Raw genomic sequence first — 25,800 nt, 5'->3', positions numbered from 1 at the left:
AACCTACAAATATCCCTTCATCAGCTTTCAGATCAAACTTGGTTAGCTGCTCCGGATGAGTTTTGAGAACAAAACACTTACAACCAAAAATATGAAACAACTTCAAATTTGGCTTCTTTCCCTTCACCATCTCAAATGGTGTTTTTCCATGCTTGTTGATCAATGTTGCATTTTGTGTAAAGCAAGCAGTTTGCACAGCCTCAACCCTGAAGTAGGTAGGTAATCTTGCTTCCTCTAGCATGGTTCTTGCAGCTTCTATCAGAGTTCTATTCTTTCTTTCAACTACTCCATTTTGTTGTGGAGTTCGAGGAGCAGAAAACTCTTGTTTTATCCCCTTGAGTTTGCAGAACTCTTCTATAGAGCTATCTTGAATTCAGATCCATTATCACTTATGATGATCTTCACTTTATATGTTGATCCTTTTTCCAGGCTCCCTCACATGATCAAGAAGAATGGATGGAGATGCATTCTTGGTGTGCAGAAAATACACCCATGTGTATCTTGTATATTCATCAACAATTACGAGTGCATACCTTTTCTTGGAAATTGACATAACATTCAATGGACCAAAGAGATCAACATGAAGTAGATGATATGGTTCAAGAATTGAGGATTCATTTTTACTCTTGAAAGAAATTTTCCTTTCCTTGGCTTTCTGGTATGAGTCACATAAGCCATCAGGAGTAAAAACTGCATTGGGCAATCCCCTCATAAGATCTTTCCTCACTGGTTCATTGATACTTTTGAAGTTGAGGTGGGAAAGTCTTTTATGCCAATTCCAGCTGTCTTCCACAGATGCTTTACTCAGTAGACAAACTTTTGAATTATCAATACTTGTGGAAACCCTGGCTTCATTTAAATTACCATGTCTTATTACCAGTTAATACAATCTTGCCATCAGACTTGCTGACAATTTCACAATGCTCCTCATAGAAGTTGACATGGTAACCTCTGTTACAGATTTGACTCACACTAATCAGATTATGCTTGAGTCCTGCAACTAGAGCTATATTTTCAATGATGACATTTCCAACTTTGATTATGCCATATCCCAAGATTTTTCCTAAGTTTCCATCTCCATAAGAAATGCTTGGGTCAGCCTTCTCCTCAAATTCTGATAGCAGGGATTTATAATCAGTCATATGTCCTGAGCATCCATTGTCCAAGACTAGAGCATTCCTCTTGTCACCCTACAATCAGTAATTTGAATCAGTTAGTGTTTTTAAGGACCCATACTTGCTTGGATCCTTTGGCCTTTTTAAGTTTGTTAACATACGCAACAAAAGACTTTTTATCATAGTTTATGTTAACATCTTTATTATCAGTATTTATACATGCAGAAACAGATTTTGCTTTAATTAAAGAGGGTTTCAGTTTATAATAATCATAATACAAACTGTGATACTCTTTACATGTATAAATAGAATGCCAAACACTTCCACAATGAAAACAAGGGCTCTATGGTTTATATCTTACTGATTTATTCCTAAACTCTGATTTGGAAAAAATAGTATTTATCTTTTTATTCTTCTTGCAATAGTTAGCAAGATGATTAGTGCTACCACAGTTTGAGCAGGTCTTTCTAGGTGCATTAGGCTGGGGTTACATAATTTCCATTCTTATTAACACCTATATTGTCATTCCTATTTTTCCTAGACCTTTTCATCTTGACTTTCATGTGTAGATCCTTCAACTTTTGCTTAAGCTGTTTCTGAGTCATTGAACCAATATTTACTGAATTTGTGTGAACTTGTTCCCTCTTTTCAGTAATTAAGTTTGATCTAGGTGATGAGGTTGTACCTTCCTCATGGATAGACTTAATAGTATTAGCACTAGGATTAAATTTAATGGTCTTTACTTGAACCTTATTCAGTTCGACCTTGCTATCAGTTTTTATTGGTTCTGTTATCTCAGTTTCTTTTCCACTTTTCTTATCAGAATTAGATCTAGCTGAATATCCTAATCCTAATCCCCAACAACCATTCTCTAGAATTTCCTGAGTTGACTTTCCTGAGTTAGTCCGAAGTTTAATGAATTCTCTTTCTTTTGCTAGCTCTTTCTCTAGATAAGCAGGTTTTTCTAACAAGTTTTCCTTAACATAAACAACATTATCTCTTTCTTTTTGAATTTCTAGCATGGACAGCAACTCAATTTCTAGGTAATAATTCATTTTCTTTAACACAGAGTTTTCACGTTTGATTCTATTATTCTCTAAGGTTTGATCCCTAAAACTAACATGCAGAGACTTAAGAAATAATCTTAATTCATAGATATCAACAGTATCAAAAGCAAGAGTAGTCTGAGGTACCTTTAATTCAACAATGTTATCCTCAATATCAGCTTTTGCTATGAGAGCATAATTGACTCCATCATCTGAATCTGATGAATCATCCCAGTTTCTCTTCCTTGAGATCAAGGATTGTTTCTTCTCAGCTATGGGTTTTCTGCAGTCAGCTGCAAAGTGTCCAATTCCATCACAATTGTAACATCTCTCTTTTGACTTGTCAAGTTTTCCAGATCTTGATTCCTTTCCATCAATTTTTCTTCTGTTGTTCCTCTTTTCAGAGTTTGAGAAACTGGAACCTTTTTGGAAAATCTTCTCCTTTTCCTGAAGTTCTTGTAGACCATCTTCTTGAAGCTTTTAACCAGTAGGGTAGCCATTTGATCCATATCTTCATTGTTGTTATCATCACTGTCAATATCTGATTCAGTATCAGTATTTGAGTCATCATCAGAGTTTGATGATTCAGTGTCTGACTATGCAATCATGGCTTTCCCTTTGGAGTAGCTTTTCCTCCTAGCTTTCTCCTTTGGCTTCTCTTCAACCTTGAGTGCAACTGGTCTAGCTTTTGATCGTTTCCTCTTGCTTCTTTGCTCCATCTCTAGTTCATGAGTTTTCAGAACTCCATAGATCTCATCTAGAGGTGTGTTGCCAAGTTGATAGTTATCCCTTATTGATGTGACTTTAAAGTCCCATTTTTCAGGAAGAGCAAGTAGGAACTTCCAATTAGAGGATTGGATTAGCAGTTAAAGCTCCTGCAAGATAAGAGTCAGGCAAAAATTTAACAAACCCCTTGAAACTGTCAGGAGATTGATTAGCATCTGTAAAAGCGAGATAATTGGTTCCATCCTTGGGGATATCAGCTCTAACATTGTTTAGTGCCATTTTAGATGAGTAAATTTAAATGGGTAAGAAAAATTAGAGAGAGAGAGAGAGAGCTTGAAATGAGAGAAAATGGTTTGGATTTGGAAAAATTAGGTCACTTAGAGATCTCGAAGGCGTAAAGAGGTGTATGTCGAGATGTCTGGGTATTTATAAGTAAAAGGTAAATGACTTATCGAGAACTTAAAATAGACGTTTGGAATTTTCTTATCGAGAAGTCATATTGAAAGAATAGATACATATCGATATGTCATTTTCCTGATTCTTATCGAGAATTAGAAAATGACTTGTCGAGATGTCAAATAAATACCCAGTTTATCCTGAATGGACTGAATTATTTCTAATTTTTTATTTGAATAAATCAAAATAAAATCAGAATGAATTGTATTAAAATTATTTTACCAAAATAATTTATAAAATTAAATTATCTCATTTCTTAGTTATTGATAAATCTAAAGTTTATACTTGTAGATAACTCTGTGAATCATCATTAATCGAGATCTCTATAATGACTTATCGAGAATTCATAATAAAGTTTGTCGAGAAGTCCTTCGAGAAGTCAGAAAAATGACTTATCGAGAACTCACTCGAGAAGTCTCAAAATGACTTGTCGAGAAGTCAATTAGACTTATCGAGAACTCAGTTCTCTATATACTTTTGATATTTTTAATTCTGCCTTGTGCTAATTTTACATATTGAAAATATAAATAAACATTTATACAGTTTTCTCATAATTGAAAAAATCCAAGCTAAGTTTTGAGTGCGCAGCAAATACAAGAAAGATCCTTATGGCTTCAATTCTTGCAACTAGAGCAAAATTTTCATCATAATCAAATCATTCTTCCTGTGAGTATCCTTTTGCAACCAACCTTGCTTTATTTCTTGTTACAATCCCATTTTCATCCATTTTATTCTTGAACACCCATTTTGTTCCAATTACACTTCTATTCTTTGGTGCAGTAACCAATTCCCAAACTTTGTTTCTTTCAAACTGATTTAGATCCTCCTATATAGCAGATATCCAATTAGGATCAAGTAGAGCTCCCTTAGTTTTCTTAGCCTCAATTTGTGAAAGAAAGCATGCATGTAGACATTCATTAGCAGATGCACTTCTAGTCCTCACTCCAGCATTAAGATCACCAATAATTACTTCTCTTGTGTAACTCCTATCCCATTTCCTGGTGTGAGTTTGTTGACTTGAATTTTCTGCATTTTCTTCATCATTGGGATGACTTGCAGAACTTTCTCCTCTTTCTCCCCCTGAGTTTGTGCTATCAAATTCAGGTGATTGAGATGAGCTTCCATTTTTATGATTCAATTGTTCAGTTGGCTCTTCATCTATTTTGTTGCTTGTGTTGACTTCAACTTCATCTTCAAAATGACAATAATTACTGAGATTTTCAAATTTAAGGGCCTCAACTTCATTTTCATCAAGACATTCCAAGCCTGGACACTTGTCATCGTCAAAAGTCACATCTGTACTTTCCATAATTTTTTTTGTTCAAGCACATAGACTTTGTAGGCAGTTCTCTCTAATGAATAACCCAGAAAAATTTCTTCAAAAATGTTAGAGTCAAATTTTCCCACATATTCAGAATTATCTTTCAAAACATAACACTTGCTTCCAAATACATGAAAATTCTTGACAGTATGCTTCCTTTTAGATAAGATTGAGTAGGGTGATTTGCCAAGATTCTTGTTAATGAGATATCTGTTTTGAGTATAGCATGCAATATTGACAACTTTCCCAAAAACTTGTTGGCAATTTAGCATCCTACGACATTGTTCTAGAAGCCTCTACTAGTGTTCTATTATTTCTCTCAACTACCCCACTTTGTTGAGGTGTTCTAGCAGCTGAGAATTCTTGAACAATGCCATTGTCTTTGCAGAATTCAGTTAAAGTTACATTTCTGAATTCTGTGCCATTGTCACTTCTCAATCTTTTCACATAATTCTGATCTTCAGCCTGCTTCTCAATCTTCTTGATGTGTTCAATTATGATGTGTGGAGATTCATCCTTAGAATGCATAAATTCTACCCATGTGTATCTTGAGTAGTCATCCACCTTCACAAGTGCATATTTATTCCTTGAAATTGATCAGACAATAACTGGTCTAAATATATCCATGTGAATAAGTTGCAAAGGTGCACTTATGGAATTCACAGTTTTACTCTTGTGACTTGATTTCTTCATTTTTCCTTTTTGACTAGCTTCACAGACTTTATTTTGAGCAAACTCCAGATTTGGCATGTCTCTCACTAACTCCTTTTTAACTAGGGTATTGATTTCCTTGTAATTCAGGTGAGAGATTTTTTTATGCCACAACTTGCTTTGTTCTTCAGATGCCTTGGTGTAGAAGCAACAAATTCCATCCTCATTTGATGAGTCCAGGTCTATGACATATAAGATTCCCTTCCTTGCTCCTTTCAAAGAAGTTTCACCAGTCTTTTTGCTGATAGTTAGGCATTCTCCTTTGCCAAATAAAACATTAAATCCTCTATCTGTGAATTGGCCGACACTCAGGAGATTCACCTTAAGACCAGCTACCAGTGCTACATCTTCGATGACAATATTTCCAGAAATTATCTTGCCATATCTGATAAGTGGCATTTTATACCACTTAGAGCATTTCATAACGGCTTGAACTGGTGTCTTGAACTCGAGTATTTTGTGTATTTGACGCGTTTTTGTAGTGTTTTTGTATTTCAGTGTATAACTTGCTTAGATAGGGTGTTTTCATCGAATAAAGCCTAAGGAAGTGCTTGGAATCAGTCCCGGGTTGATGTGTGAAGAATTCAGCAAAAATAGAAGCAAAAATATGAATTTTCAGAGAGCTTGCAGGCGTCCGCCTGATGGGAGCAGGCGCCCGCCTGATGGGAGCAGGCGACCGCCTGGTAGCAGGCGCCCGCCTGGAAGAAGGAGGCGCCGCTTGGGTGCGTAAATTCAGATTCTGGAATTGATTAATTCGAGTTCAATTAGACTTATGTTAGCGCTGGTTTTCCTGGGCTATTATATAAACCTTTTGGGCAGACGTTTTCTTTATCGAGAGCGAAGGCAAGAAGATTGAGAAGACCGTTTTAGCACGCAACAACGAAGAAGAGGAAGCATACGTTTATCTTGTGATTCTTTTAATTCGTTATAACAGTGGATGCTAGTTTTCTTTATGCTTTGAACCTTAATACTCTTGTGACGTACTTCATTATTTATTAAGTATTTTTAATCTTTATATCGTTGTGTTATTATCATGCTTTCATATGAACTCATGGTGACGATGAGTTCTATTATGGGCTAATTGTGATCATGGGATCTTAACGGATTTACTATGGATTTCTTTAGTTAATTTTTTTTATACCTTGGTATGTGGTGATTGTATGATATCTAGCATATGTTGTGCTTATTCATCTTATGTGCGTCGCGAATATGTAAGATAGCCTGTTAATCTCTTGTGAAGCGATAATAAATCTTGAGATTTAGAACTTGCCATGCTAGCATAGGTTCATGTATTGTATGCATGATTAGTGGGTAACTCTAACCATTTTACTTTCCTTGTGTAATCATGATGAATAACTCGCTTAAATCGTTATGTTGTCAAATTCTGTAGACATATAGGGTCTCAACATAATTGATGCATATTCAACTTCTATCTTAATTGTGGATGCTTGGTAGAATGGTATCAGTTTCGTGTTGTTCGATTAATATCATCACCAATACATGCTAAGGGTAATAATAATAACTATTGAATGAAGTAGTAATAAAGTTATGATCTCATGTGTGTTTAATATTGTTAATTCAAGTGTTAGTTCTCGTAGTTAATATTAGTTAATCAACCTTAATTGTTATTGTCTTGACATTGAAAAATAATCATACATTGGTGAGTAAGTGTTAATTAAATATAATTAATCAGGGTCTCTGTGGGAACGAACTAAAAATCATTCTATATTACTTGCGAACGCGTATACTTGCATGAATTAATTAGCGCATGCTTTGTGCATAACAAGTTTTTCCATTATGAAACCTTTGATGTTGTCTCCAAAAGTTACTAATGGGCCAGCCATCTCCTCAAATTATGATAGCAGGGCCATATCACCTGTCATATGTCTTGAGCATCCACTGTCTATGATCTATATGACCTTCTTTACTTTTCCTTGCACACAATGAAGTTTAAGTGTGTTTAGCAACCCAAGCAGTGTTGGGTACTTTCTTCTTGTTAACATATTTTGTAGAAGTAGAATTTAATGATTCAGAAAGAATAGAATTCATTGATTGATGTGCATTTTCCTTTTTAGCTGAGAACTCAATATTGACATCCTTAATATCTACTCTCAGCTTGTGGCAACTTGTCATACTTTCATGTTGCAGGGTATATAATCAAACTTGTCACATAATGAATAAGGATCATTTGCCTTTGCTTCATTATACTTGCATGCTCGCAATCTTGGCTCATTAACAACCTTTTTACAAAGATGAGTTAAATGATTTGTAGAGCCATACTTTTGATACTGTTTCCTGGGAGCATCTGCAACAAATGCAAAGTTATTGCTTTTGTTTATTCCAATCTTCCCAATTCTGTTTTTCTTCTTCTTTCCTGCATTCTCAGTCTTAACTTCTTTAATTGGTTTCTAGGGAGTTTGATTCACCATGGGCTTCTTCTCAGCTTTAGGAGTTGGAGTTATTTTTGTGCATTTCTTCTCATTATCCTCATCATCAAGTTCTAGCTTTATCACCAACTCAACTTCACTAAAATTTGCTTCACATGCCTTGAACAGAGGTGCATCCACTTTTCTCAGCATAACTGGGACATCTTGATTAATAATTGTTTTTCCTCTGTCACCTTCAACCTTTTTGTTGATGTTCAATGCATTATAATCCAAGCCAATAGCTATGTTTACACATGGCTTGTTCTTCTCATGGTACTGACCAACCAGCTGAGATGCATTCCTGAATGACTTCAGTTTCACCTCATTCTTCTCTATATTTTCTCTTACCATAGCTTCAATTTCACTAGCACACTTGAGCTTGTTCTTTAGATATTCATTTTATTGCTTGACTGTCTCAAGCTCCACAAGCAGTAGATCAAAATTTTGTTTCTCACTCTCAAGCTTCTCATTAGCTTTTGATAACCTACTGACCTCCTCTATGCTAGTATGGATGTGAAACAATTTTATGCTCATCTTTTCAACAGTTTCCTTATATTGACTTTCATTTAAATCAATGGTGGTAAGAGTTGGTACCTTTGTTTTTGATGAGGATGACTCTCCTTGCTCCAAGGCCATGAGTGCATAGTTTCCTAATTCCTCATCATCATCATTATCTGAATCATCCCAACTCTTTCCGTCTGTAATATAAGCTTTACCCCATTGCTTTCTTAGAAGAGCCTCATATTTTGCTTCCAATTCAAGATAGGCCTTGTCCTTTTTCACCTTCTTTGGCTTCCTGCATTCTATAGCAAAATGGCCCAATTCATCACAACTGAAGCACCTGATCTTGTTTTGTAGCCATTTTTGTTGCTAGAATTGTATTGTGTCTTTGTCTTCCAATTGTTGTCCTTGTTGAATATTTGTCCCTTGTTTTTGAAGAACTTTGGCTTCTTTACTCTAATGTTAGAGAATTTCCTTGCTAAGTAAGCCATGGATTGATCTAACTCATCCAGTTCATCCAAGGTATAGAATTCATCCTCTTCAAGTTCAAGAATAACTTGCTTCTATGGTTACTTGTTCTTTTGCTCATTACTTGAAACAGCCGGAGTCTGGATTTCTAGTTCTTCATCAGATGACTGGATGTCATTAATAACTAGTGCACTTGCTTCATCAATAATGTGCCCTTGACCAGCTCTTAGATTTTCTATGAATCAATTTCGGTTCATAGGTCTTTAGAATGCCATACAAAACCTCTAGTGTCATTCTGCTCAAGTCTCTTCCTTCTCTTATAGCTAAAATCTTTTGTTCTAGATGGTCAGGAAAGGTGAGCAAAAACTTCAAGTTAACTTCCTCAACTTCATAGTATTTGTCATGAAGCTGCAAGTCATTAATCAGCTTGTTGAATCTTTTAAAGACATCAATTATACTTTCTTTAGGTTTAGCCATGAAACCCTCATACTGAGACACCAGTATTCTCATTTTCTTGGACCTAACTTCCTCTGTACCTTCACACAGAATCTCTACTTTCTCCCAGATCTGTTTGGTTGTGTCACAGTTGACAATGTTATTGTACATGACATTTTCAAGTGACTTTATCAAAATTAATTGCAGACCACTATCAAGAGAAATTTTTTCCTTTTCAATATCTATGTATGTTGAAGGATCTTTAGGATCATAATGAGTTAGAATGAACATGTCTCCATATGTAGATTCATCAACTCTTTCCATGGGGGTGAAAGGAACATTCTTGAGAATTTGAACATATAATGGGTTGGCCATCTTTATAAACAGCAACATCTTCTTTTTCCATAATGTGTAGTTAGATCTATTAAAGGCAGAAATCTTGATACTGCTAATCTTCTTGTATTCATTCTTCCAAGATCTTTAATCTATTTACTTTCAGATTTTTCTCTAATACCACTAGTAAGGTAATGAATACAACACGAGGGGGGGGGGGGGTGAATGTGTTTTAGATATTTTTAAGGTTTTTTAAATGTTAGTTGCTTGATTAACAAAGCATATTAGAAATGCAGCAATACTATGTTAACTGAAATAAAACAGTGTACACAATATTTCAAAACTCACTTAATTTTGTGTTAAAATTAAGCTAGTGTCTTGCTACAAATCCTGGGTTCTTTGTAAGTAAAGAACTCAGCTTCTTCCTTGAGAGAGTTACAAGAAATTCTAGATCTGTTTGATACTATTTAAAAGCAAAGGACCAGTGTTTACTTTATAGATTAGTAAACACAGGTTTACACAGCATGCAATAGAATGTAATAAACCCTACTTTAAGTTATCTCTAAAGCTTTCCATTTATGTCTTAGTGTATCTTTGCAAATCCTGTGAATCTGTGACTTTCCCTTGTCAGTTAATCTTGTCCTTTGCTCTTGCACTCTTCAAGCTGCTTTTGTAGACTTTTCAATCTAACTAATTAGATCATTTGTTGATTGATAATCTTGAATATTTAACTTGTCTGCATTCTGTACTTGAGGTTCATGTCGAGATCTCCAATTTGTTGTATAGAGAACTGACATCTCGATAAGTATAATAGCTTGATCGAGATCTCTTAGTTCTCTATAAGTTTTTTGACTTGTCGAGGTCTATGAGTTCTCTATAAGTGAACTTGGCTCGTCGAGGTCTCCAAACTTCTGCATGTAGAGATGACTTTTCGATATCTCTGAGATCTCTATAGGCATTTTAACTTGTCGATATCTCTGATATCTCTAATGAGAGAATTGAATTGTCGATATCTCCAATCTTCATATCTTCATTTTGATTTGTCGATATCTTTGAGTTCTTTAATGCAAAAATGAATTGTCGATATCTCTGAGATCTCTATAGAAATTTTGACTTGTCGATATCTCTGAGATCTCTAATAATAATTTGACTTGTTGATATCTCCATTCTTCATGTCTTCATTTGGCTTGTCGATATTTCTGAGGCTTCTCTATAAGCTGTTTTGGGCTTCTCGATAAGTCATTCTGGAGTTCTCGAATGACTTCTCTATATGACTTGATCTGTGACTTGTAAATATCTTGACTTAAAATATTTTTCCTAAAACAGATTTATTCAACTCCAAGATTCTTCACAATTTCTATGAGGCATGATCTTCTTGATCTTCTTCCAGAGTTTATTCTTAGGCTTGAGACTGTTAATAGAAAAATACTCCAGTCTAATCTTTGACATTTTTACAGACTCAAGTAATACAATACAAAATTTAAATTTAGATTATCATACAACTAATTCTTAGGGCTGTCAATTTGACTTAGTCTTGTTATGATACAGGCATGTCTTGCACAACAGTATGTATCTAGAAATTATAATATATATGATTCCATTGATATAAAAATAATATAAATATGTGGTATATCAGACAAAAAAATATGCAATTAAAAACTATATAAAAACACAAATCCAATTAACAGGAAGAAATTTAATATGCGATTAATTGGTAATGTCGATTTAACATTTTGTTATATTATCCAACAATCATGTTGCTCATTTTTTGGCTAAAGTTTCGATGTAAAATATTAATTGTGTGTTTTCGGACAATAGAGATGTAATAACGTTGAGTTTGTTGTTATATAAGATTTGAGTTAATGGAAACTACCTATAATTTCAAAAGAAAAAATTGTAATAATAATACAATTTATTTATTAAATATTTTAATATAATTTAGAATTTATTTTTATAAACTCATTGTTTAATATTGATATTTTGATCTCAATCCTTGCTTCGCACCGGTTATCAACTAGTTGTTATTATTAAAGGAAATCATATTTTAAAGGATACTTTGGTTTCACCCATTTTCGGTTTCTCCCCTTTTCGGTTTCACTAACTTTTGGTTTCACCACTTTTTGAATCTTATTGAAACTCTAAATGTATTTTTTTATTCTTTTTTGATTCATATATGACTTATAATTCTATATGTAATATTTTACCCATTTTTGATTCTTGTATACCGCATATTTATATTGTTTATACATTGTAATATCTAGATTTATATCTTTAAATTTCTATTTTAGCTCCAAATACAAATATATACATATACAAAAAAAAATTATTAGAAAAACAAATGAGATTACAAATTATATAAAAATATAAATGCAGCTAAGAAAAAGAAACCGAATATGCGATTACTTAATAGTTGATTTAATATTTTGTTAAAATATCGACCAACCGTGTTGCTAATTTTTTAGATAAATTTCTTTGTAAAATGTTAATTATATGTTTTTGGATGATAAAATAACATTGCGTTTGTTGTTTTATAAGGTTTGAGTTACTGAAAACTACCTATAATTTCAAAGAAGAAATTGTAATAATAGTACAATTTTATTTATTAAATATTTTAAATATAATTTAGAATTAATATTGATATTTATTGTAAAGACTTAGGGTATTACTACGTGTAATTTACCAATTACAGGCCACATAACGCTTTCATCCGAAATACTGTCATGTTTGGAGAAAAATTAGTTACCAAGTTCCCAGAGAGCCGCCTCCCAACACTAAACAGTGCAATTTCACAAGGCAGTTCTTCCTCATCTCATAAGCCAACTAAGAACAAGGTAATTCTTTACACAAGTAGTGCTAACGATGGCCAATATGGCGCAAATAGTGTTGCAAGGATGTATCTGACGGGCGGAAATGTTACATTTGAAGAGAGAAACTGTTCAAAAGAGCCAAGATATATAAGAGAACTAGAAGAACTGTTGGGTAATAATTGAGTAAGGTTTCCTACAGTGATTGTGAATGGGAAGGACTTGTGTGGAGAAGAAGAGGTAAAAGGTTTAGATAATTTTATGAAGAAGCCAACTCTGATAGCTATGTTGAATATGTATTATACTGTGCATGCAGGTATGAGTTGAGTTGAAAGCCTTTCAAACATGGTCAAGGTCCTTATATATACAGGGTGCAAGTAGGGCTGCAAAAAGGTTAAAAACCGGACCGGACCGACCCGGACCATACCGAAGACCGATTTTTTCAGAATTAAGGACCAGATCGACTCTATCCAGTCTTCGAACCGGACCGGACTTGAAAAAACCCGGATTGGACCGGAACCGGACCGGCTGGACCGGTTTAATTAATATTTATATAAAAAAATTATTTATATAATTTTATTTTATTTTTTCTTTCAAATTTATATACATTAAAAATTTTGTTACTAGGTACGTCAATAAAAAATTTAAAAGTAAGCACATATCTTATTATTATAAAAGTAAATATAAATTTTTAATTGTATGAATATCAATATTTTATTACATGAAGTACGAAATTTAGTAATTTAAAGTGTAGTATCGATCTATTTTATTATATGAATTTATTATCAATTAATTTGGATCAATAAAATATGATATGGGTGAATGTTTAATATTTATATATGATCTTATAAGACATAAATTAAAGATAAAAATAATTATATATATGAATTCAGGTCCATTCGTGTATGGACATGATTTTTTCAGGTCTTGGACCGTACCGTACCGAAAACCAGATTTTTTCAATTATAAGGACCGGAGACCGGACCGGCACTACAACATATTTGCAATCATACAACCACACAAGTATGTTTTCCGTTGTCTATCCAACACTCGTGTGATTGAACATCAGACAATGGTTGTTTTTACCCTTATAAAAAAAGAGATTAAACAACATGTTAGAGTACTTGTGTTAACATGGAAGACACAACAGTTATTCTAAACAAACCATTGCTGGAACTTTTTTAAACAACTGTTTTTTTATTCAACTATTATCTATCTAACTTAATAACAATGGTTTTGTAGAAAAACCATTATTGTTAACTTATTCGATATTTTGATAAACAACAGTTTATAAACTTTTTTTAACTCGTTAAAACCATTCTCATGAATATTTTTTATTTAAAAGATAATGGTGTAAAAAATTTAAACAATTGCAAATAATATCAAAAGACTACAGTTTTTTTTTAAAAAAAATATGTGCAGTGAGACATACAACGGTTTTTATCATTTTTTAAGTGGTTTTTACACAACTGTTTACAAAATTAATCTCATTATTTAAAATAAACCAATTTTAAAATAAAAAGGTATTATGCTAATCCAATTGTTATTTTACAATTGAAATTAAATTTAAAATACAAAGGTTCTCTACAAGAATTATAACTATGACTTAAAATCTATTTCTAAACATAATCATTAAGGTACACAATAACTAATTTGCATACATATTTAGTCGTTGTTGCAAATGTTCACTCCAATTAGCTCATTGGTCCATGCTCTGAAGCACTTCATCTATAGAACCAGTCGCAACATTTTCTGAATTACTCTCATTGGTTTGCTTATAGCTTTCAGGTGCTAGTTGTTTTAGCAATGCAGTATTATAGTGTTGATACTGAATCATATGAATCACGTTTAGCATTCCCCATACAGTGTGCGTCTTATAACCAGTTCCAGGAGGCCCTTGTACTAAAGTAAATGGCAATGGATCTTGTCTCTTCGCCATCAGATTAGTTGTACCAGCAGCTGTATGCATGGCAGCCCACTGAATTGCTGCAAGTTGCGGCTCATTAAAAGTCTCCCGTAGATATTCAAAAAAATTAGGCGTGAAGCACTCTGGCATTACAGGCTGTTGCTCTTCATATTTTGGGAAGTGTTTTGGACTAGGCTGAAGAATAGCGGTTTGCATCTAAAACATAAACATGCATTAGTTTTAGTTATTAATTTGTCAGCCAGAGTTGTTCTATATCTTGTATTAAATATATAAAAAAGAAAAAGTTTAAAGTTGCAAATAACAGAGGTAGAAGCTGTGAGACGGCCGAAAATTATCAAACATTCAGTTCAAGTTGTTGAATTAACAGGTAAGTAGTAATAGGCTATGTAAATATATCACCTGCAAATTTAGACGGATAAATGCATGCAACGCAATGTATTCCCTCTGGGTTGTTGCTGTTGTGCCGAGAACAGTTAAATACCAGATGCCTTTAGGGTGCAATTTATTTAATATATGATCCTCATAAGGCTTGCTGAAGATTTCTGCAGAACAAGTAGAATCGTAAGGGTCAACGTTAATACACAACAAATGCTGCAGAATAACTGAACACTTGTGGGAAGTTTAACTAACCTGTTACCAGTATATTTTGGTTGTTACCAGTAATAAACTCTGTAATATAAACACCTTGCTTAGTAGATAGCATCCCCTCTACTGTAAGATAAATCTGCAATATAATCAACACACTTGACTATAAGAAATAAAATCCAACTCATGCTTCTTCAAGATAAGAAAAAGAGTGATATTGATGAAATCAGAAGATAGCCACCTATCTATTCACAAATAAAACTGAAGCAGCAAAGGTTAGTGGTTCTTGATAAAATGAAATTTAACAAAAGAGTCTGAAACATATGCATCATCTGTAAATAATTAACGAAAAATAATGTAAACAAGTTCACAACACCTCGCCTATCATCAGTAGGGGTCCCCTGTCCTTGTTCCTCAAGGACACATCTCCATAAAATGGTCAGAGTTTGAGTTTTTAAGTTGAAGGTAACTTTTTCGATTTTTAGATTCTAGACACAAACAAAGACTTCACCAGGGGAAAAGAACGTAAAACCGAAAGCCAAAACCGAGCCACATCCGGTTCTGTACAAAATATAGTCCTGTATCAGATTATGTAATAAGGAAAAACTTCAAAATTTAAGTTGTGATTCAATTTCTATGATCAAAATCTTATTCAACCACACATTGTATAATTGTAACAACGACACCTTATTCTGTGCAAATATGCCTAACCCTTTTGTGTTGCAAAACTCTTTGTCAAGCACACAAAGGTTCATACTAATTCACAACCCCAACCTAATCCATTACACCTTGACTCAGCATTACAGGGTGGCAAATCCCCCTACCATCAAACTCTTATCATATTTTTTTTTCATGTGCCAAAAGTGCTATTCAATTCAACAGCTTCCGTTCAACAAAATTACAAAAACTATTCGGCATTTCAACATATCAACCAAAGTAAACAAATTATAAAAACAACCAAATCACAAACCTATGATCCAAACAAAATCCAAATCATATACAAATACAGAGGGAGAGGGAGGGGGAGAGAGAGAGATTAGAGAGATAGAGATGAGCGATAGATGTATATACTTGGAAACAGTCTCTTTATGAACCTGAAAAACATGAATAGACATGCCACCAGCAGTAGAAAGCTTCTTCTAACAAACATGCCATTTAAAGTGTTTAGCTTTCTGATGTTGTACCAATATCTTCTCATCATTAAACTCTCTATCTGCTGCTCTCTTCTTCTTCCCCATCCCATACTGATATTCAATTCTATTCAATACCCCTTCCCTATCTAGATAACTATCAACAAATTAGGCTATTGATGAAAATCACTTCATCGATGTGATTTTAAAAAAAAAATTAGGTAAGAAACTGGAGATGGGAGATATTAGAGATGAAAGAACGGCACAAGAACAATGAGGGAGAGGAGGAAGTCAGACATAAGATAAGAAAGGGAACGGCACACAGATAAGGGGGACAAAAGCAGTGGAGATAAGGGGGAGAGAAAGAGGGAAATGAAATTTGGAGAAAGGGGGAAATGAAATTTAATGAGAGGGAATGGGAAAATTTGGTTAAATTGTGTAAATAGGTTAATAAATTCTTTAATTTAAAAATATTATTATTTAATTATATTTATCGTATTACATATTATTGTAAAATAATTAATTAAAATTTTCTTATTTAAAAATAACAATAATTTTTGTACATGAATGTTTTTAATATTATACAATTACCTTGTAAATCAGGAACGAGTCTCGTTGTCGGAAGTGGTACTTTTACTAGATTTTTCTAATCCTGACATGCAACATGAATTTCAAATTTCTTAATAATTTTTTCTTATGAATAAAATAGATATATCTTTATATCCGTATGATTGGATCATCGAAATTTGTTTTTTAAAAATTAATCTTGTAAAAAGGGAAAGAGTCTCGTTGTCAGGAGCTTTTACTGGATTTTTCTAATCCTGACATGCAAGATAAATTTCAAATGTGTTAGTAATTTTTTCATATGACTAAAATTGATATATCTTAACATCCGTACAGTTGGATCGTCGAAAAATCATTTTAAAAATTAATCTTGTAAATCAGGAACAAGTCTCGTTGTCGGAAGTGGTACTTTTACTCGATTTTTCTAATCCTGACATGCAAGATGAATTTTAAATTTTTTGATAATTTTTCATATGACTAAAATTGATATATCCTAACATGCGTACGGTTGGATCATCGAAAAAAGCATTTTAAAAATTAATCTTGTAAATCAGGAACGAGTCTCGTTGTCGGAAGTGGTACTTTTAATCGATTTTTCTAATCCTGACATGCAAGATGAATATCAAATATTTTAATAATTTTTTCATATGACTACAATAGATATATATTAACATCCGTATGGTTGGATCTTCAAAAAAATCATTTAAAAAATTAATCTTGTAAATAGGGAACGAGTCTCGTTGTCGGGAGCTTTTACTGGATTTTTCTAATCCTGACATGCAAGATGAATTTCAAATGTGTTAATAATTTTTCATATGACTGAAATTGATATATCTTAATATCCGTATGGTTGGATAATCGAAAAAATTATTTTAAAAATTAATCTTGTAAATCGGGAACGAGTCTCGTTGTCGGGAGGGGTACTTTTACTGAATTTTTCTAATCCTGACATGCAAGATGAATTTCAAATTTTTTAATAATTTTTTTATATGACTAAAATTGATATATCTTAACATTCGTACGGTTGGATCATCGAAAAAAGCATTTAAAAAATCAATCTCGTAACTTAGGAATGAGTCTCGTTGTCGAAAGTGGTACTTTTACTCGATTTTTCTAATCCTGACATGCAAGATGAATATCAAATTTTTTAATAATTTTTTCATATGACTACAATAGATATATATTAACATCCGTATGGTTGGATCGTCGAAAAAATCATTTAAAAAATTAATCTTGTAAATAGGGAACGAGACTCGTTGTCAGGAGCTTTTATTGGATTTTTCTAATCCTGACATGCAAGATGAATTTCAAATGTGTTAATAATTTTTTATATGACTAAAATTGATATATCTTAACATCTATACGGTTGGATCATCAAAAAAATAATTTTAAAAATTATTCTTGTAAATCGGGAACGAGTCTCGTTGTTGGGAGGGGTACTTTTACTGGATTTTTCTAATCCTGACATGCAAGATGAATTTCAAATTTTTTAATAATTTTTCATATGACTAAAATTGATATATCTTAACATCCGTATGGTTGAATCATCGAGAAAAGTATTTTAAAAATTAATCTTGTAAATCAGGAACGAGTCTCGTTGTCGAAAGTGGTACTTTTACTCGATTTTTATAATCCTGACACTGACATGTAAGATGAATATCAAATTTTTTAATAATTTTTTCATATGACTACAATAGATATATCTTAACATCCGTACGGTTGGGTCATCGAAAAAATCATTTAAAAAATTAATCTTGTAAATAGGGAACGAGTCTCGTTGTTTGGAGCTTTTACTGGATTTTTCTAATCCTGACATGCAAGATGAATTTCAAATGTGTTAATAATTTTTCATATGACTAGAATTGATATACCTTAACATCTGTACGGTTGGATCATCTAAAAAATTATTTTAAAAATTAATCTTGTAAATCGGGTACGAGTCTCCTTGTCGGGGGGGATACTTTTACTGGATTTTTCTAATCCTGACATGCAAGATGGATTTTAAATTTGTTAATAATTTTTTCTTATGACTAAAATTGATATATATTAACATCTGTATGGTTGGATCGTCGTAAAAATCATTTTAAAATTTAATCTTGTAAATCGGGAACGAGTCTCATTGTCGGGAGGGGTACTTTTACTAGATTTTTCTAATCCAGATATGCAAGATGAATTTCAATTTTTTAAATAATTTTTTCATATGGCTACAATAGACATATCTTAACATCCGTACGGTTGTATCGTCGAAAAAATCATTTAAAAAATTAGTCTTGTAAACCGGGAATCTCATTTTATACAGTAATACTTTTATAATGGTTTCCTTGAAACACCATTGTGTAAAGATAAACTAAGACAACGATTTTTTATTATAAAACTGTTGTGTAAGCATATCAGCTTTTTTCAATCTAACAGCTAATATCTAATCTCATTTCAATCAAGGGCTGACATTCCGACACTTCAGCAATCCGAGTAAAATATTTATAACCTATCGTGGGGTGCCACCTCATCAGGTGGTGCCCATTGAAATTATAAAATAACTATTTCAGACAACTGTTTTATTCCGTTGTTTGAAGGTTTCCAAGACAACCCTTCTAAAAACTGTTGTGTGAATTACACAACGGAATATGTAAAAGCTTGTATGAGACCTACTAAGACAACACTTTTGTTTTAACATAAAACCGTTGTATAAGAATTCAGCTATTTTTCGATCTAACGGTCGATATCAAATCTCATATCAATAAAGGGCTCTCATTTCGTCACCTCAGCAATCCTTGTGAATGATTTACCACCTATCACGTGCTGCCACCTCAATACATGGTACCCATTAAAATTCCTCAGACAGTTGTTTCATTCCGTTGTTTGATGGTTTAGAGGACAACCTTTCTGAAAAACCGTTGTCTGAATTACACAATGTAATGTCAAAACCGTTGTCTTATATCCATATACATTAACATAATAACAACGGTTTGTAATCGTTGTGTTAAAAATCTACAACAACACTATATTTTAAAAACTGTTGGCTGAGTCGATGAGAGGATACAACTTGTACAACAGTTTAAAAAAGATGGATATCCGTTGTTTGTTCTAGAGCTCACACAACTGTTTTTCACCGTTGTATGATTTTTTAGGACGACGATGTTTATTTTAACCGTTGTCTGTCAACCATTGTCTGATTGCAAATTTCTTGTAGTACGGGTATGTTCGGTACGGTCCGGTTCTTGGACCGGTAGACCCGGTCCGGTCCGGATTACGGGTCCAGACCGGAATTCTGTGTAGCCTAGTTGCAAGTGTTCAAGAATAATGTAAAAATATATATTAGATTGAAAGTTGTGTTTAATTACGAAAATGGCATCATCTGATTAAGTTTCATCATAATTTATAAGATTGTGTCATGTTGAAAAAAGAGTACAACTTTGGTATTTTTATTAATTTGATATTGGAAAAATCCAGTTGATGTTGTATGTTTACATGTTTATTCTTCTTCATTTTTCTTAAAGGAATTATGCTTGTTCAGAATGATCACCATTCATTCAAAAATGCATATTCATTTCTCGCAGCTTCAGTATCTAACAATTCAAAGGCACCATATAAAAACAGCCACTGATGTGTATCAGAAACATCAGCCACTTATGTGTATCAGAAGGAAAGTTGCAGCGCACAAACAACCACTGATGTGTATCAGAAGATACTCGTTGTCCTATATCCCTGCAGTTGATGTTTGATCCTGTTTTTGTTTGGACGGGGCAGGTAAACCTCTTCAAATATTTCATATTCTGCATTGACTACACTGTTGTAGGACTTACTAGAGGACTTTCATCGAGAAGTGGATAGAAGCAGGGCATCGCACTTGTCCAAAGACACAACAATTTCTTACTAACTTCACCCAATAATGTCTTGTGTAGCCTCATATCTCAGTTAAACCACCTAAACAATGTCCTCAACCTAGTAAAAAGACATCTACATGTGCACCTGTGCTGAACGGTCCAAGATATATACTCTTCTAAACAAGCTTACATCTGGAAAACCTGAAGACCAGAGATTTGCTGCTGGTGAAATTTGCCTTCCTGCCAAGCGAAACGCTCATAATGGCCTGGAGATAGCTGAAGCTGGTGCCATCCCGTTACCTGTAGGTATCCTGTCAATCCAGATTTGCTCACCCAAGAACATGCAGTTACTGCACTCCTTAACCTTTCCATATGTGCGAACAACAAATGGAGCATTATATCTTGCGGTGCAGTTCCTGGTATAATTTATATGCTGAAGAAAGGAAGCATGGTTGCAAAGAAAAATGCAGCTGCCGCCTTGTTTAGCCTTTGGGTTGTGGACGCAAACAAAGTTACAATTGGTGGCTTTGGAGCAATTCCACCACTCGTGGCGCTACTTAATTAAGGTACTTGAAGAACCCCATAATGGAACTCCCCAACCTCTGTATATCCTGCATAATTCCTTTTTGTTAGGTTTAAACTTGATATGATATAAGAAAAGATAAAGAAACAAAATAGAGTATAAAATGATTTTATTAAGTGTATTCAATATTAAAATAAGATCAAACAAAATAGAATAGCGTAATATTATATCTAACTTGCAATTTAAAATCTTAAAAACAACTTAAACTGTTAGATAAGTCTCTTCTTACCGATCTTATATTAATATTTTAACATTTCCCCCTCACTCAGCAAAAAGTGGCCGATACAGAAGAGAGAGTCTAGTGGAGTCCGGAGATTTGACATCATTGTGACAAATTATTTCTCCCAATATACTATCCATTGTTGCACCCTTGGTCACATCAGATGCTCGGACCTCAACGGAACGGACACCTTGAACGACGTCAACAGAAGCATTAGAGATGGGACCTGTTGCAAAATATCTTTTGCTTGTTGCCTCCCAAACTCTGTATCTGCGCAATTCCAAATAAGTGAAGTTTCACGAAGTTCTTGTCCAAGACACTCCTTTCACTCCCACTAAGAACTACATTGGTGGTCTTAGGATCATTACACAGCTTCTTTAGTGAATCTTTTAGATCTGGGTGCAACTAATGCTGCATTTCCGCGAACTAGTCAATTCTTGATTCTTCCATGAGCATCTAGTGGTTCTGTAAGTGTTGTATAGAATCCGAGGATAAATAACTAATTATTTAATTGTGAAAAACTTTCACATGCATCCCTATATCGAAGTGATAATTGAATTTGTTTTGTTCTTATCTAAGGAAATACCATTATAATATAAGCTACATTTAAAAATCGTAGGAGGTATTATATTTTTTATTACTTTATATTTTTTATATAATTTCAATACACGTATTTGAAATATGATTTATTATTTAATTTTAAATATAATTATTTTTATTTAATGCCAATTATTTATATTATAATTTCTTAAAAAATTAGATTACTTTTTAATAGTTAAATATATTTTAGCATCTATATCTTTTTATTCAATATTTTGTTTATAAATTGTATAAGAATTCAACTTAAATATTATACTACAAACAAATTGAGCGAAGTATTCAAATCAAAATAGACATACAATTAGTAATTCAGTACATATACATGTTTCACATGGTGAAACTATGTATTGATTATTTTATTTATCTTAATTTTGTAATTTACTTTAAGCATGTTAATAAATTTTACAAATGAAGAATATTATATATATATTTAATTAATTAATGTGTATATATAAAAATAACAGTATCGATAATACAAATATATACTTTAAACGCAACTAAGTAAGGTACGTGCTTTCAAATCTATTACAAACATGAGTCATTTAAATAATTTTGCATTTCAATATACGTATATTTGATTGCTAAAGGGTGTAACGAAGTGATACTGTTAACTACAAACAAAGTCTTCAACGAATTTGAATTGATCTATTAGCTATATTACCCAATTTAAGTTTAAAAAGAATGAGAAAGTCAAAGAAAGAGTGTTTTTATGAAACTCTTTTCTCCTATAGTACTTACTACTTTTTGTGTGACTGGTATTTCAAAAGCACATATACAACCAAGTATTGATTTTGTATAGTACATGCATGGTTGCAGAATTCGGAAATCGGACTAAATCGGTTGACCTACCAATTTGCGATTTATCGGAAATTGGGGATTTATCGGAATATTAAATCAAAATTAAATCGAACATATTTTAATATTATTTTAATATATGTATATATATATATAATATATATTATATCTGTAGTTGGGCATATATATATTATATCTGTAGTTGGGTTTGAATTGAGCCTTGTATGAATATGATACATGCATGATGGATCTTGTAGACATATAAGCTTATATTATAGCCCATATCATTATTACTTTAAAGTGGTATTACATGATGTACACTACACTGATTAACTGTTTTGTACTACTGCTGGTATCTCTACCCATCTACCTACCCTCTTTCTCTCCTCCCGTCTATTCACCCTCCGTCGCCTCTTATCCTCTCTCTTTCTCATCTCTTGCCCACCCCCTCTCCCTCCCTCTCCCAAATTTATATCGATTTTTTCCTACTTTTATCTCCCTCTTCTCTTATTCTTATCTCTTTCTTCTTCTTTCATATATAAAATAAAAACGAAGCTTCAGTTTGATGCGAAGTTTTATATCCGAGATTCTTGACCCGACTTTTGACCCAATTTTTCACCGATGTAGATAATACGTATAGTCGAGCGATTCATTAGAATAATATCGGCAGATTGTGTCCAGCCGATATTTCGGCCAATATTTCGGCTAATACGCTGATTTTTTGAACACTGAGTACATGAAATAATTCATAAGTTCTTATTTTTTATAATTATTTAATGACATTGCATAAATTTAATAAACATAAAAAGAAATTACCTGTGAAATTCGTCCGTTCGCACGAAGACCTTACTTTATATTTTCTGGAGCATTTTCTTCATTGTTTACTGCACATGATTCAGTTATATGAAAAAATGATCAATGACTTCTATAACAAAAAATTTAAAGAACCAAGCTGAATATGTTACATATAATATAAATTTTGGGGAAAATGCATATAAAAATAATTATAATTTTGTGCCGTAGTAGAGTTGTCAAATAATTTTTTTTGTTTGATTCAAATCTTAATACAAATTGATTATCTAAAAATAATAATCTTTATCTTGATAATATATACCATATACAAACTCAGATTTAAAATCGATCTTGAACAATATGATCCATTTCAGATATATATGAAATTCAAAAAATTTCCAAGTTAGACTACAGCCCAAACCTAACAATATTAAAATCGATCATAAACACTAAACATCATATTCATTTGATCTGATTCAGATGAAAACTTTTTGTTTTTATATAAGAAGATCGGGATAATTTATTTTAATTTAATAAAATTTTATCAAAATAAAATAGGTAACACATGTGTAAATATTATGTATCCATCAGTGTGTGTGTTACAAAGACGACGACTTACCAATTCATCTTGAAAATTTGGCATGACATCCATCTTGCACAAATCAACCAAATCAAGTAACGATAAGCAAAAATCAACTAAATGAGAAACGAATAATACGGGATTATAATTTAATGTTATACAATTTTGTTGGTATAGGAGCGGTATGAGAAGTAACTAAACAGGATGTAGAGAGTTGTGATTGTGTATGGATTCAAAGCTTTAGATGATGTGTCAATCTTATATTTTGATAGATCATGATCAAAGTTTGAGAGTAAGAGTAAATTTGGAACAAACGGGGCAAAAGGCAAAATGGTGTGAATTGCAGAAAACTGTAGATAGGGATGTAGATAAGGATTTGGAAGTAGATGGAGAATTCTAGTACTTCACTTCTCTCCCCCCTTCGTTGTCCCATACTATTTTCTATTTACCAGTTTTTTCAATAAAATCAAGAGCTAATTATTTTTGGATGAGGTCTTCTTGAGTACCTTTTTATCAAGGTTGTTAGTCATGCCCTTTTTAGGATTTTGGTGTGTTATATTTTGATTTTTTTGTGTTTTATTATGTGTTTTGGTAGTTTTTCTGAGAATGATATATATGATATTATGGGATATATGTAACACTCGCATCGAACACTTATGGGAAAGTCCATTGTGATGCTACTAGTTTCAAAACTAGTGTAGGTTGGATTACTCGAGATGTTATTATAATATATTTTAAATAAAAGAATTTAGATATTCTATGTGCTAAGCGATCTGAAAATAAAATGACTATTTGTTTAGCATATATTTTGTTTCGTAATCAGATTGTTGTTGACCATTCAGAGGTTTTTCGGAGCCGGGTTCCAATGTTTTAATGATTATTTCACTTGTTCATCAAAAAAATATACAGACTTAACTGTAGTTTGATGATGTCAATTATTAGTTCTTTACTAAAAAAGACTTCTTAATGAATATACACATGTTACAAACCAATTTACTATATTAACAAATTATAGCATTTTGTTATATCTTCTTAACAGACGTTATTGAATTAAGGTCCATATGCTTATATTACTTTTCAATATTTATTATTACACTTCAATAATCTCAATTAGTAGTTTTTTACACAATTATGATTCTTTTATGGGCATTTTGTTAACCAAATTATTACATAAAAATAATTTAACTAAACTACACTTTTAGACTCTGGCTAATTTTAAAATTCTTTATTATTATGTTATTGCATATAATTTTTTAATGGAATGAACACCTTGTACGATGCCAACAGAAACATCAGAGATGGGACCTTCTGTAAAATATCTTTTAATTGTTGCCTCCCAAACTCAATATCTGCATACTTGTAATTCCAAATAGGGTAAAGTACAAACTGTGTGGCTGAACTATCAACATTATGCAAGTTGTGTGGCCGAACTAAAGAAATTGCAACTTATGTGACTGAATTATACAAAAGCATGCAAATGGGGACTCAGCCGTTAAAGGTTAACACTATTAGTTGATTTTGTAAACATATGGGGTATTTCAGACTTCGCACAAAACACACACGTATATGAAGCATTTTGATGTCTCCCTTCTTCTTTACTAGAAGAAAAAATTATAATGAGAATTCGAGTTTCATCATGTAGGCTTGAGATGATGCAATTAAGATATAAATTGTCGCATATCTAAACTGAGTTTCCATGACCTTTAAATATAAACCTCGATCTCCTCTATGATGGTGTGGAAATCAGTTTCTTTAACTATCAGCCTCGACTTTAAGTCTTCAACGTCAAATTTTGCAATCATCAAATTTGCTTTTGATTAAGCTCCACACTTGCGAGATTCTAATTTCATGTGCTCTA

General features: G+C 32.7%; 1 protein-coding gene and 1 long non-coding RNA gene across 2 annotated transcripts; both read right to left on the bottom strand.

Annotated features, from left to right (window-relative positions):
* Nucleotides 1-14,041: 14,041 nt before the first annotated feature.
* On the bottom strand, nucleotides 14,042-16,092 carry LOC141696117 (uncharacterized). The gene is made up of 5 exons (XM_074500303.1): nucleotides 16,039-16,092; nucleotides 15,355-15,432; nucleotides 14,900-14,993; nucleotides 14,669-14,811; nucleotides 14,042-14,464 (listed from the first exon to the last, which is right to left on the bottom strand). Exons 1-5 carry the CDS (start codon nucleotides 16,090-16,092, stop codon nucleotides 14,042-14,044), a joined length of 792 nt encoding a protein of 263 aa, XP_074356404.1.
* Nucleotides 16,093-20,124: 4,032 nt separating this feature from the next.
* Nucleotides 20,125-24,258, bottom strand: LOC141698389 (uncharacterized). Its single transcript, XR_012565086.1, has 4 exons — nucleotides 23,982-24,258; nucleotides 23,387-23,454; nucleotides 21,185-21,640; nucleotides 20,125-20,983 (listed from the first exon to the last, which is right to left on the bottom strand). It is a non-coding gene; the product is annotated as an uncharacterized LOC141698389 (long non-coding RNA).
* Between the last annotated feature and the right edge of the window lie 1,542 nt (nucleotides 24,259-25,800).

This window comes from Apium graveolens, chromosome 11 (genome assembly GCF_009905375.1).
Source record: "Apium graveolens cultivar Ventura chromosome 11, ASM990537v1, whole genome shotgun sequence".
NCBI classification, from domain to species: Eukaryota; Viridiplantae; Streptophyta; class Magnoliopsida; order Apiales; family Apiaceae; genus Apium; species Apium graveolens.
Note: the sequence above shows the minus strand (reverse complement) of the source record. Positions and strands in the feature narration are given on the sequence as shown.